Below are 13,467 nucleotides of genomic sequence, written 5' to 3'. Positions count from 1 at the left end.
TCTTGGAATGGGAGCACTTTGTCTCCTTGTGCAAGAGCTTTGGGGCCCTGTGCTTGGGTAGAGCAGGCTCTTAGGAGTGTTGGTGTGCTGAGCCACATGTGGAACTGCATGCAGGTGGGGCCTGTTGATCCCCTGAGCTCCGTACGGCCACCTCTGGCAGCTGCTTTCCAAGGTCTTGGACAAAGGCCTTTTGCCACTGAGGGGGCCTCTATCCTCCCCAAGGACACGGATAGGTCAGTGCCTTAGACAGCCACAGGACAGGTGAAGAGTTCATAGAATCATAGAATAGTAGAGTTGGAAGGGGCCTGTAAGGCCATCGAGTCCAACCCCCTGCTCAAGGCAGGAATCCAAATCAAAGCATTCCCGACAGATGGCTCTCCAGCTGCCTCTTGAATGCCTCCAGTGTCGGAGAGCCCACTACCTCTCTAGGTCATTGGTTCCACTGTCGTATGGCTGTAACAGTAAGGAAGTTTTTCCTGAAGTCAGGTCGAAATCTGGCTTCCTGCAACTTGAGCCCATTATTTCGTGTCCTGCACTCTGGGAGTATCGAGAAGAGATCCCGGCCCTCCTCTATGTGACAACCTTTCATGTACTTGAAGAGTGCTGTCATATCTCCCCTCAGCCTTCTCTGAGCCCAGTTCTTTCAGTCTCTCCTCATACGGTTCCTCATAGAGTTTGCTGCCTCTTGGAGAGCTGACTGGAGCGCCTGCAGGGATGGCTTTTGGACCGGAGGCAGGTGGTTGTAGTCTGCCTGGGGGGAGGGGCTGATCAAAAGAGCCCTGTCTCTTGGTGTGATCAAATGGTGTGGCTGAGCCAGAATGGAGCAAGGGCCGTGTTGTGAAGGGGGGGATGAGGTGCTGTTCTGTTCAGGCAGCAACTGGGAGGCTGGATGTGTGCATCTCTGCTCAAAGGGTGCGGAGGATCTGAGATGAGCTTCTCCTGAGCACAGGTGACCCAGAAACTGCTTCCTGAGGATTCTGGGTGCGCCTTTGAGCTCTGTCCCCTCTCACTGTGTTCGTGGATTCTGCTCAGGTGTGCTGGGCTGGCTCTGTACTAGAATCTAGTAGCACAGCATCTAAAAGGGGAAGGTGGTATTTTGAGACATTATGGTTTTTGAATATTATCTATTTCTAGTGATTCTTGTAAGCATTTTTGGGATAGCAGCACAGGTGCATAAAACTGAAAAATGAGCAACTAAATAAAAAAGCAAGATTTTCCCAATACTGCTGCCCTTGGAGGACATCCTCTAAACCAGTCTTCGCCAACTTGGTGCCCTCCAGATGTTTTGGACTACAACTCCCATCAGCCCCAGCCAGCAGAATGATGTAGCTGATAAGGGGAGTAGTCCAGGTTGGCAAAGGTTGCTCTGAGCTGTACAGTGTGTTGGGGGGGTGGGCACTGGCCTGTGCTGCTGCCTCCATAAATAGGAATAGACTGTGTGTATGAGTGGAGTGCTTAGTCTCTGCTGGAGCAGGCTGCATCATCTTGAAGGCATGTTTATTTGGAGCATGTTTTGTGTGTATAAATCCCCTAATCTGCTTTTATGTTTTTATACTGTTTAAGTGGTTCTGCATTGTATTTTTATTTATTATTTGATTAATATCCTGCCCTTCCTCCCAGCAGGAGCCCAGGGTGGCAAACAAAAGCACTAAAAACTGTAAAACATCATAAAAACAACCTTTAAAAGACATTAAAACAAAACATCTTTGAAAACTTTTTTTAAAAAAAGCTTTCAAAACATCATCTAAGATTTAAAACATTTTAAAAAAGAAGGTTTAAGAACATATTAAAAAGCAATTCCAGCACAGACACAGACTGGGATAACGTCTCTACTTAAAAGGCTTATTGAAAGAGGAAGGTCTTCAATAGGCGCCAAAAAGATAATGGAGATGGCACCTGTCTAATATTTAAGTGGAGGGAATTCCACAGGGTAGGTGCCGCCACACTAAAGGTCCGCTTCCCTGTGGAATTTTTGTTTTAATGGATATTGTTTTTATATTGTAAGTAGTGTAGACCACTTAGAGGTCTTTAAAATATTAAGCTGTTTACAAATGCATTCAAATAAATAATGTTTGGAATGAACAGTGGTCCAGAGTAACTTCTGAGCAGATCTCAGCTTACTAACATCTGAGGTATGGTGGAGTCCCCTCAACAATCCTTTAGCTGAAAGATGGAATAGGAAGCTGTTGACCAGGAGAGTGTCATATAAACAGCAATAATAGAAAGCACCAACCATTAAAAGAGTGTTACTAAAGCAATCCCTACTGTCATGGCCCCGTCGGAGGACTCATCAGACGAGGATGACTCGGGAGTAACAGCAGCAGACCCAGAAGCAGCAGACCCAGAAGGAGAAATGGAGGAAACTCCTGAGAACCCAGCTCCTTCTCCCCCTCAGCTGCAGAGCACCCCAGACACAGCTGAAGCCCTTCAGCCAGATGCAGACAGTGAACAGGATACTCTCCCCTCACCTGCAGAACGTAGACAGCAGAAGGTCAGGCAGAAGAGGGGCAGGCCTGTCCACTTAAGGCCAAAACGCTGATGGCTCACACCTACTGACAAACCTGCTCCTTAAAAGTCAAACCTTGGCTTCAGCTTGTTGCTGACTACAACGTCAGGCGTGACCACTGTGTGTCTTCCTATCCCCTGAACCTTGACTTGGACTGATCTCTCGGCAAACTAGACCCGGACCTTCACTGACCTCGCTTCTGGACTTCTGGCTTGGCACGTAAGCTTAGGATGGGCCTTGCCCTTATCATGCTTCATCCTTGTTAGCCTGGTAGATTTACGACCAGGCTGCCAGCTAAGGACTTTCCCGCCCTGGTAAATACCCAGGAATTTCCAGCCCCCGCCTGCACTGCTGTCTCGGTGCAGAGCTGACACCTACAAATTAAAAATCTGGCTGATAGATATAAAGTTGGAATGGAGAAACATAAGGTTTGGGACTGCATCCAATCAGGAGAAATTGTTTAGGGTGTCACATCTCCAGTGGTGGAGCTAAAGTCAGATATGGGTGGGGGCATCCTGTTCACCCTAACCCGCCTGCCCTCCCACTCACACAAGAGCTGCTCTTCCTCCTTTTCTCAGCAGGGAAACCCAGCAAGTTACTGATGGAGGAAGAGAGCAATCTCCTAACTCCTGTGGCAGTTTGCTGTGGGAAGGGGGCCTTGGGAGGGAGGCTGCAGGCTGAATGATCCCCACCCGGGGTTTCTAAAAGCTGGGGATTTAGCTCTGTGCCCAAAAGACATCAGTGTGGACACCAGGCAGGCCTCCCCAGGGAGATAATTCCACAAGGGGGGCGCCACAACTGAAAAGGCTGTCTCCCCATTGAGACCCCCAGATCTTTCCCCAGATGGTGGGGTTATTTGGAGGGGGGCCTCCGAAGAAGATCCCAGCACACAGGCAGTTTGATGACGGAGAAAATCTTGCCTGTGGTACCCACGTGCCATGCAGGACTTCAACGTAGACATACGCACTTTGAATTATGTTCAGAAATAGACGAGGAGCCAGCAGAGCTTGACAGAGAGAGGCACCGGTGAGTGTCTGCCTACGGCCAGTCCCAGTTAGCAGCAGTCTAGCAGTAGCTGCAATTTGAATTAGCCGCAATTCCTGGGCAGAATTCATAGACAGCTTTGCTGTTGTTGTGTGTTGTAGTTTAACCTGGAGAGTGTGGATAACCATTGCATTAAGCACCAGTTCCAGTAATGATATGAAACGAATGCTGATGAAAGTTAAAGAGGAAAGCACAAAAGCAGGACTACAGCTGAATGTCAAAAAGACTAAAGTAATGACAACAGAAGATTTGTGCAACTTGCCTGCCTCAGCCAAGGCAGTGGTGCTTGTTCTGGGCCTAGGGGTCTTCTGGGAGGAGAATGCCGGGGGGCCTCTCAGCTGTGAACACCCCCAAAATGCAGGGAGTTTCAGTTTGCCTGCCCTAGCCCCCACCTCCACTGCCACGTTAGAGGTTGCTGTCTCCTAGAACATGGGGCTTGTTTCCCATTGAGCTGCGTGCTTTATTCCTGCCCGTCTGGGATCCCCCTGCTTTCTCCTTCTGGCCTGCTATAGGTCTGTCCTCTCCATGGGGAAGGCGAGAGTGTTGAAGGATGCCTGAATGGGGCTGCCTTGTAGCCAGGGGCGACGTCTAGATGGCTTTTTGGACCACAGTCTTACCTGTCGAGCTCTGTGGGGTGTTTCTTTCTATCCATAGCTGGTAGCCTGAGGTCTTGGCACGCATGCTCAAGCCTAGGCAGATTGTGGTGGGGCAGCTTCCATGGGGCCTCTCTGGGTGTTCGGCAGCTCTTGTGTGGCTGCCAGGAGAAGCGCCAGTGCAGCACACCACTGCTGAGTCGTCGCTCCTTCCTGGCTGCTGTTTTACTAGAATCAACATGGCCCATTTGACAGCTAAACGTCAAGAAGACTAAAGGAATGACAACAGAAGATTTATGCAACTTTACAGTTGACAACGAGGACATTGAACTTGTCAAGGATTATCAATATCTTAGCACAGTCATTAACCAAAATGGGGACAATAGTCAAGAAATCAGAAGAAGGCTAGGACGGGAGGGCAGCTGTGAGAGAACTAGAAAAGGTCCTCAAATGCAAAGATGTATCACTGAACAGGATCATTCAGGCCATGGTATTCCCAATCTCTATGTATGGATGTGAAAGTTGAACAGTGAAAAAAGTGGATAAGAGAAAAATCAGCTCATTTGAAATGTGGTGCTGGAGGAGAGCTTTGCGCATACAGAGGACTGCGAAAAAGACAAATAATTGGGTGTTAGAACAGATTAAACCAGAACTGTCACTAGAAGCTAAAATGATGAAACTGAGGTTATCCTACTTTGGACACATCATGAGAAGACATGATTCACTAGAAAAGATGATAATGCTGGGAAAAACAGAAGGGAGCAGAAAAAGAGGAAAGCCCAACAAGAGATGGGTTGATTCCATAAAGGAAGCCACAGACCTGAACTTACAAGATCTGAGCAGGGTGGTCCATGACGGATGCTCTTGGAGGTCACTGATTCATAGGGTTGCCATAAGTCAAAATCGACTTGAGGGCACATAACAAGCACCAGTTGCAGGTGCAGCTACCTAGAGCAAGAGAGACGTTGGCTATTGGCCCGGAGAGCGGGCAGCCTGACTGAGCCATATGCTATGAACTGGTTAATGCCTGTTTAACGTCCCTGTGACTTCACACCCATCCCTTCCATTGCAGCGCTGCTGCTGCCGCCGCCCCAGAACTTGTCTCCGTTGGGAAACTCCCTCCTGTGCCAGAGCCCCCTTTTCTGCGCTGGGCTCCACCGTTGCTCATCTTCTGCATCTGGGACCTGAACAGGCATTCAGTTCTGGCAGGCTCCAGGGCTGGTGTGGGTGCCTCAGGCTTTTCCTCTTGGGCATCTGCAGTGGGCCAGGAGACAGCTGGACTTGCACCTCATCAAGGGTAGGGGTGAGCCGGATTGGTATCGCAGTAGCCAAGAAATGAAGCTGCCTCACTGAGGACTCCTTCCTGAAATAAAGGGAAAGTTTGGCAATGGACTGGGATGCTGCCTTATGCAGGGGCAATATGGAGAAATGGCTGGTGTGCTCTGACAGGCGTTGACTCTCCCAAGGACGTGCACAGAGGCTGAGATGCATCCGAGGCTAACCAGGAGATGCTGAAGGTGGCTCCCTCGGGGCTGTCATTGGGCTGAGGGTCTCTCTCAAAAGTGGAGCGCATCAGAATGGAAGGGATTTTGGGGTACTGGTTTGAAGCTGTGCCTTGGACAGTGTTCCCCAGCAACTTCCGTGGGCCTCAACCCTTTGTGGCAGAGGTGCCCAGCCCCTTCATAATCCCAGCATTGGGTTCTTTTTCCCCTGAGGTCTTGAGCCAAGAATCTAGGGAAGCCTGTTGGAGTAAGAGGAGGTGATGAGTAGGTGAGGGACTTGGCTGGACATTGCCCAAGCTGTGGACTCTTGTGCTAAATGCTTGAGAGACGAGACTGGTAGTGCCAGCTCCTCTGTGGTCATGCTGCTTCTGCTGTTAACACCTCTGACTGATTTTGAAATCTGGCCCACAGGCTCTGGCCTCCTGACAGTTCCAGCTTTTCCTCCCTTCCTTCCCCCCCCCTTGCAGATCTCCCAGTGGCAGCTCTTGCCAAATCTCAAAGGTTTGGATGAGGACTTCAAACAGCTCCTTACCCTTTCGGCACGTGGTAGACACAGCCCTGAGTGTAGGAGAAGGTTGCACAAATTACTCTAGTTTTGCTGGTCTCATGCCAGCCGCTTGTACAAGGCCGAACAATTCTGGGCACTAGAGCCCCAAACCCTCGTTGAGTCTTGTGAATCCCAGACCTGTGCAGCAATAGGGAAATGCCGCAAGTCCGTGCGTGGCAGAGCACCTGCCGTGGGTGCAGAAGGTTCTACATCCAGTCACTGGCATCTCCAGTTTAAGGAAATGATCTCGCTGGGAAATGCTTCCCTGTGCCTGAGATCGTAGTAGAGGCACTGCCACTCAGAGTGGATGAGCAGATAAGAGAAACCAATAGGCTCTGGTTTGAGATAAGGCAGCAACATGCGACTTCCGGTATTGGGAGAACCTTCTAGCTCTAGCCTATGTTCGTCCTGTACCAAAACAACCTCTCCTGCCACTTCATGTGAAGAAGAAAAGGGCAAACTCTTATCTGAGGCTGCAGGTGTATTCAACTTGGTTAGTTCCATTTCTTCATGAACGGAGGATCATGGCCTCTGGTCCTGCTCTAGAAGGACATTGACACCGTCATCTTGCGGGAGTGTGTGTAAATGGGTGGGAAGGGAGAGAGAGGAGGAGTGATGGGTATAGAGGCAAGATGAACTGTGATGCAAAGGCAGACAATTCAGCAGGCGCCTTTGGTTTTAACCTTTCAACACCTGCTGAGAACCTTTCATAGAACAGTAGAGTTGGAAGGGGCCTATAAGGCCATCAAGTCCAACCCCCTGCTCAATGCAGGAATCCAAATCAAAGCATTCCCGACAGATGGCTCTCCAGCTGCCTCTTGAAAGCCTTCAGTGTCGGAGAGCCCACTGCCTCTCTAGGTCATTGGTTCCATTGTCATATGGCTCTAACAGTTAAGAAGTTTTTCCTGATGTCCAGTCGAACAAGTTGCTTCCTGCAACTTGAGCCCATTATTCCGTGTCCTGCACTGTGGAACGATCGAGAAGAGATCCCGGCCCTCCTCTGTGACAATCTTTCATGTACTTGAAGAGTGCTATCATATCTCCCCCCACAGTGTTCTCTTCTCCAGGCTAAACATGCCCAGTTCTTTCAGTCTCTCCTCACAGGGCTTTATTTCCAGTCCCCTGATCATCCTCGTTGCCTTCCTCTGAACCTGTTCCAGTTTGTCTGCATCCTTCTTGAAGTGCAGAGAGCAGAACTGGATGCAGTAGTCAAGATGAGGCCTTACCAGTGCTGAATAGAGGGGAACTAATACTTTATGTGATTTGGAAACTATACTTCTGTTAACGCAGCCTAATATAGCATTTGCCTTTTTTGCAGCCACATCGCACTGTTCGCTCATATTCAGCTTGTGATCAACGACAATTCCAAGATCCTTCTCACATGGCATATTGCTTAATGCCCCATTCACATCTACTGTAGTCCCCAATGAGGTGTTCAGTGCAACATCTGCTGCAACTTTTTGGGATCGGTTTTAGTTGATGCAGTCTGATGACGTAGACAAGGTGCTTGCGATAATGCAGTCAGCAACGTGTCCTCTCGACCCTTGCCCTTCTTGGCTTATTAAAGCTTGCCAAGAGGGTTTGACCAAGTGGATCCAAGGTGTGGTTAATGCATCATTGTAGGAGAGAGTGGTTCCAGCCGCCCTGAAAGAGGCGGTGATCCGACCACTCCTGAAAAAGCCCACCCTGGACCCATTGGTTTGTGACTACTACCGCTTGGTTGCAAATACCCCCTTCTTAGAGAAGGTGATTGAGAGGGTTGCAATTGCAAGTACTCTTGGATGAAACAGATTATCTCGATCCATTCCAATCTGGGCTCAGACCTGGTTTTGGGACTGAATTGGCCTTGGTCGCCCTGATGGATGATCTTTATCAGGAGAAGGACAGGGGCAGTGCGACCCTGTTACTCTTACTTGATCTTTCTGGGCCGACTTGGTGAGATGGGTATTGGAGGCACTGTTTTACAGTGGTTCTGATCCTATCTCCAGGGTCGCTCTCAGAGAATAGCATTGGGTAACTGTCTTTCGGCCCCCTGGCAGTTGTGCTGTGGGGTGCTGCAGAGTACCATCTGTCCCCTATGTTGTTTAACATCTATATAAAGCCCTTAGGATCAGTCATCAGGAGATTTGGGGCAAGGTGTCAGCAGTATGCTGATGATACCCAGCTCTATTTCTCTGTAACATCTGAATTGGGAGAGGCCGTGCAAGCCCTGGACCGCTGCCTGGACTCGGTGGTAGGCTGGATGAGGGCCAATAAACTGACTCTGAATCCTAGCAAGATGGAGATGCTATGGGTTGGTGGTTCCCGAGTTTGGATAATTGGTCAGTTGCCTGTTTTGTATGGGGAAGTACTCCCTCTGGCAGAGCAAGTTCATAGTCTGGGCGTGCTCCTGGATCCATCTTTGTCACTAGAGGCCCAGGTGACCTCCGTGGCCACTGATTCATAGGGCTGCCATACGTCATAATGGACTTGAAGGCACATAACAACAACAAGCACCAGTTGTTCGGCTAGTAAGACAGCTGCAGCCATTTCTGGACTTGGATAGCCTGACCACTGTTGTCAATGCACTGGTAACCTCCAGGTTGTATTACTGTAATGCGCTCTAGGGGCTACCCTTGAGGTTGGTCTGGAAGCTGCAGCTGGTACAAAATGTGGCAGCAAGACTGCTCACTGGGGCAGGGTATCGCCAGCATGTCACTCCACTGCTGAAAGAATTGCACTGGCTACCCATTAGCTACCGGGTTAAGTTCAAGGTTCTAGTTTTCTGTACAAAGCCCTATACAGCTCGGGACCAGGATACCTGAAAGACCGTCTTATCCTTTATATACCCAGTTGGTCACTGCACTATGCAGGCGAGGGCCTTCTACAGAACCTGTCTTATCAGGAGGTCTGTTCCGCACAACAGGAAGCAGACTTTTAGTGTTGTAGCACCTACTCATCGGAATTCCCTCCCCTTAAATATATAGACAGGCGCCATCTCTGTTATGTTTTTGGTACCTACTGAAGACCTTGCTCTTTCAACAAGCCTTTTAAGTAAAGACCGTATCCCAGTCTGCGTCTGTGTTGGAATTCCTTTTTTTAAATGTTTTTAAAGGTTTTTAAAAAATGATTTTAAAGATGTTTTGTTTTAATATATTTTTAATGGTTGTGCTTTAATATATATTGAAGTCTGTTTTTATGATGATTTAGACTGTTTTTGTTTGCTGCCCTGGGAGAAAAGGCGGGATATAAATCAAATCAAATCAAATAAATAATAAAAATAATCTAGCCCTGTGCTGTGGTTTAGTTTTGAGACTTGGTAGTTTTCTCAGGAAGGGAAACTTCTTTACACACACCCCAGTGTGAGCACAAGAGTCTTGTAGGAGCCCGACTGCTCCTTGTGCCCTGGATATAAAGGTGGAGTGTGGGGTGTGGGGTGTGGAGTGTGGGGTGTGGGGTGTGTGGTGTGTGTGTGGTAGTTTGAAAGCTTTGCCAGTTCTCTCCCTGAAATCCAATTCTTGGGAAGAAGGCATGCCTGTAGTCTGGATGTTGTTGTCATAATCTATTACCGAAAGTTCCCAGGGCGGGTTTACAACAATTTTCAAATACAACATTAAGAAAAGTTAAAAACAGCCTACAGTTATAGTGATGTCCTGTCATAGTGATGCCCTGGGAAAGAGGTGGCCGTGGAGTAAAAGCTTTGCACGCCAGTTTCTGATGTGCAGCCTTGACAGTTGTGTGGCTGATGCTTGGCTTCTGTTGGCCGCATCCTGCTGAAGGCCACCAGCTGCCTCTGGGGAGGTTTCTTGGCTCATGCCTCTGATTAGGGAGGGGGAAAGTGGAGCTAGAGGGAGGGGCTTGAAGGGTGCCTTGCCCTCCCCGCCCCACTTGCACTAACACGGCATCCTTTGTGGCCAGAGTGGCAGACGAGGGTTGTAAGACAGTCCCAATTGGGGAGTGGTGGTTGTGGCAGCAGCTTCTGAGGTCCTCAGCACCGTTGCCCACTGACTGGCATTTCCTGCACGGCTGCCTGAGGGGTCTTGTTGATGTCCCTGGTGCACAAAGCTGGTGAGAGGAAGCTTTCACCAGAGACCCTTTTTCTGCCTGCGTGCTAAAAGAGCAGAGTCTGCAACCTGCGCCCAGCCAGCCTGCTGTAGCAGAGGATGAGCCGCGTTCCACGCATTCAGGGCTCTTGCTAGCGAGGGAGAGCGGAGCTGCTGGAGGGCTGTAGAGAACCGTGGCGAAGGATGCCTTGGACCTGCAGTTGAGGCAGTGAGTGACCCTAGTTTTTCCTAGCTCAGTAGAGGAGGAGGGTGGTCTCTGTGGAGGAGGGGGAGGGACTGGGAGAAATCCATTCCTCTCCTCTCCCCATCCCACCCCCAGGCTCTGGTATCATTGCTTTCGCTTTTTCCATGAGGTCTAGAAACCTGCTGCTCCAAACATCTCTACAGTTCTGTAGACAGCCTGTCCCTAGCCTGGTGCCCTCCAAGCGTGTTGGTCTAAAACTCTCTTGTCAGCCCCAGCTAGCACAGGGAAGGCTCCTGTGTGACGTTTAAGGATTGGCTGGTGTGTCTGCAGATGTAAACGTGGCTGTGCATTAACTTTTCCTCTCTCCACCTGCGTCTGAAATAGGCTGTTCTCTTGTACTGGTCTTGGGGCCGGGAGCGGGGTTGCCCTCTGCACGCAGCATCCTGCCCTTCTTGTTTTGACCTCTCCATCCTCCTTTCTTCCCTTCCAGGTGCCACAAAATTCAGGACTCTCTGCTGAGCTCTGCCAGTGGCTACAGCAACTACCGGGGGATCTTGAACTGGTGCGTTGTCATGCTGGTGAGTAACAAGAGCCTGCTGCAACCCCCCACCCCACTCTGCCCACTGGCCAGCTCAGCCCTCTTACCTTGCTGCTTGGCAGCCTGCGTTAGGCCTCCTCCAGCACCTCCACGGTCCTGAGCTTCCAGGCGGCAGCTGCCGATCGCTGGGCAGAGATGCAGGCTCCTTGCTCTCTGCGCCCTTCCTGCTGGAGGAGCTGGCCAGGAGCCGGCCAGATGCACTCTGGGGAATTATTATTATTATTATTATTGAATGAATGAATGAATCTTTATTGTTCAGAGCCATAGGCCACCACAATTAAATATATTTAAAAGGAAAATACAAAAAAAAATATTAAAATACAGATCGTATTACAATAAAACGCAGTTCAACAACATAGAGTAGAAAAATATAAATACATTTCAAATAAAATGTCCACTCTTGAGCGGTATTATTATTATTATTATTATTACTTTTTTTTTATACTCCGCCTTTCAGCCAAAGGTCCTCAAGGCGGCTTACAAAAAACACAAATATAAAAATACAATATAAAATACAACAATAAAACGACACAATTTACAAAAGTTAAATAACTGCTCTTGGGCTAACAGTGTAAGATGCACGACACACGAGGGGAAAGGGACAGGGAAGAACAAGGAAAAAAAAAACAGGCTCAGGCACCAGTTCTCAAATTACGGTTCTTATCATGACCAGCCGGAATGGAAGCAGGTAGCCTGACAGCACGGTGGCCACTGGGGAGGGCAAGGGCAGCTAGTGGCTCAGCAGAGGCGATGAAACGGCTCACGGATAGATATTTTAAAGTCTGTTTTTATGTTATTCCAAAGTGTTTTAGTGCTTTTGTTTGCTGCCCTGGGCTCCTGGCCTTCTGAAAACAAGACAGAAAATGAGGCCATGGCCCCCCTGGTGGCACAGAGAGGCCATTGTAGTGTCCATAGCCAGGCAGTCTGGCTTCTTGGCCTCTGATCGTGTGGGCGCGCGTGTGGGCCTTAAGCAACCTGTGCAAAACCTTAGATCCCAGGCTTGAATACATGAGGTGGAAGGATATTCTGCTTCTTCTGGTGGTTAAAGTCCTTGGCCACTTTGGGGTCCTGATGAGGGAATGGAGTGGCAGGTAACTTGTTTGTTTTTAAGCTAAGGGAGGGGAGGTCCATCAGCAGCCATGATGGCTGAATGGAGCCTCCAGGTTTAGAAGCAGTGTACCTTTACTGTCGGATGCTGGGGACAAATAAGAGCTGGCTGCCGCTGCCTTGCATGCTGTGTTTGTGAGCTCCCAGAGACACCCGAAGGGGCGTGGCAGTGGTGGTGGCGGCTGGACATAGGCTAGTCCGTAGGGCTCAGGACCAGGGAAAGGGCCTCGAGGTCTTGCTGCCCAGTTGGCGACCCTTGTGGCAGAGCAGCGGGTGGCTGCTTTCCTCAGTGGACTGGCAGAACCTTCCCCTACTGGAGTGAGTCATCTTCTGGCAGAAATGCAGCTGGAATCTGCATCGGAGAGCGGCATGAGAAGGTTTGTGTTGTGGAGGGCAAGGGCAAGGCTGTTGCTGCCAGGCCTGGTCCTGCAAGTGAGCGTCATGCGCTCTCTCCCTCTCCCACTCATTCCCTGCTTCTCCAGCTTTGCCTCGACTGAGCATGCTGAAGTCATTCGCTCTTGTTAGCATGCACCATGCCCCTGCCTCCTGTGGCCGTCCAAGGCATAAGCTGGGCTGGGGAGTTGAATGCTGGCTGGGGCAACAGAGGCTTCAGCTGTGGCCACAGACTGGCACATCTGGCCTGTCTCTCTCTCTCTGTGGGCTAGAGGTGGGTCTGCAGGTGCGTGTGCAGGCCAAGGTGTGCTCCCTTGGTGCAAGTCGACGCCAGTTAGCGAGTGGGAGGGAGGAAAGGCAGCTTTCCTCTCCCTCTATGAACGGAGAGAAGCTGTCATCACCAGGGGAAACGAAGACCCTGCTTGGTGTGGGGTTGCCCTGAGGAGCTGAGCTGTGGCTGCTTGTGGCAGCACATCCGACACTTCCCCTTAGGCTGTTAAATGACGCGCTCGTTGCGCACCTTCTTCTGAAGTGCTGTCGAGCTCTTCCAAGTCTTGGTGCCCAGTGCAAAAGCGTGCAGGGAGAGGAGAGAGCCGGGTCCTGCTCCTTCCTGGCCCTTCAGGGCAAAGGGAGTGGCTGGACGCAGGTGCCCTGGCTGGACAAACAGGGAACAAGAAGCCCTTCCAGGGAGTAAGGGATCCTTTTGCAATGTGGCCAGCGAGAGGCATTGGCTCTTGGAGCCTCACTTGCGTCTGTGATTGCAGTATTGTGGGAAGGGGCGTAGGTCGGTGGCAGAGCATCTTCTGTGCATGCAGAAGGTCCCAGGCTGAGTCCTCAAGGACATCTCCAGATAGATCTGGGACCCCATCATTTGAGGCAGCTTTCTGCAGCCCAATGTACTGGTGAAGAAGCTGGAGACCAGTTTGGAGCACCCACAAGCAGGGAGCCGG

General features: G+C 50.1%; 1 protein-coding gene across 1 annotated transcript in view; it reads left to right on the top strand.

The window, feature by feature from the left end:
• Nucleotides 1–13,467, top strand: part of DGAT1 (diacylglycerol O-acyltransferase 1) — a 38,993-nt gene that overhangs the window by 4,242 nt on the left and 21,284 nt on the right. Inside the window, exon 2 of the mRNA XM_061607169.1 lies at nt 10,910–10,997. Coding sequence (XP_061463153.1) covers nt 10,910–10,997 — 88 coding nt within the window. The remainder of the gene's footprint in view (nt 1–10,909; nt 10,998–13,467) is intronic.

This window comes from Rhineura floridana, chromosome 1, assembly GCF_030035675.1.
Source record: "Rhineura floridana isolate rRhiFlo1 chromosome 1, rRhiFlo1.hap2, whole genome shotgun sequence".
Taxonomy (NCBI): domain Eukaryota; kingdom Metazoa; phylum Chordata; class Lepidosauria; order Squamata; family Rhineuridae; genus Rhineura; species Rhineura floridana.
This window is presented reverse-complemented; position numbering and strand designations above follow the sequence as displayed.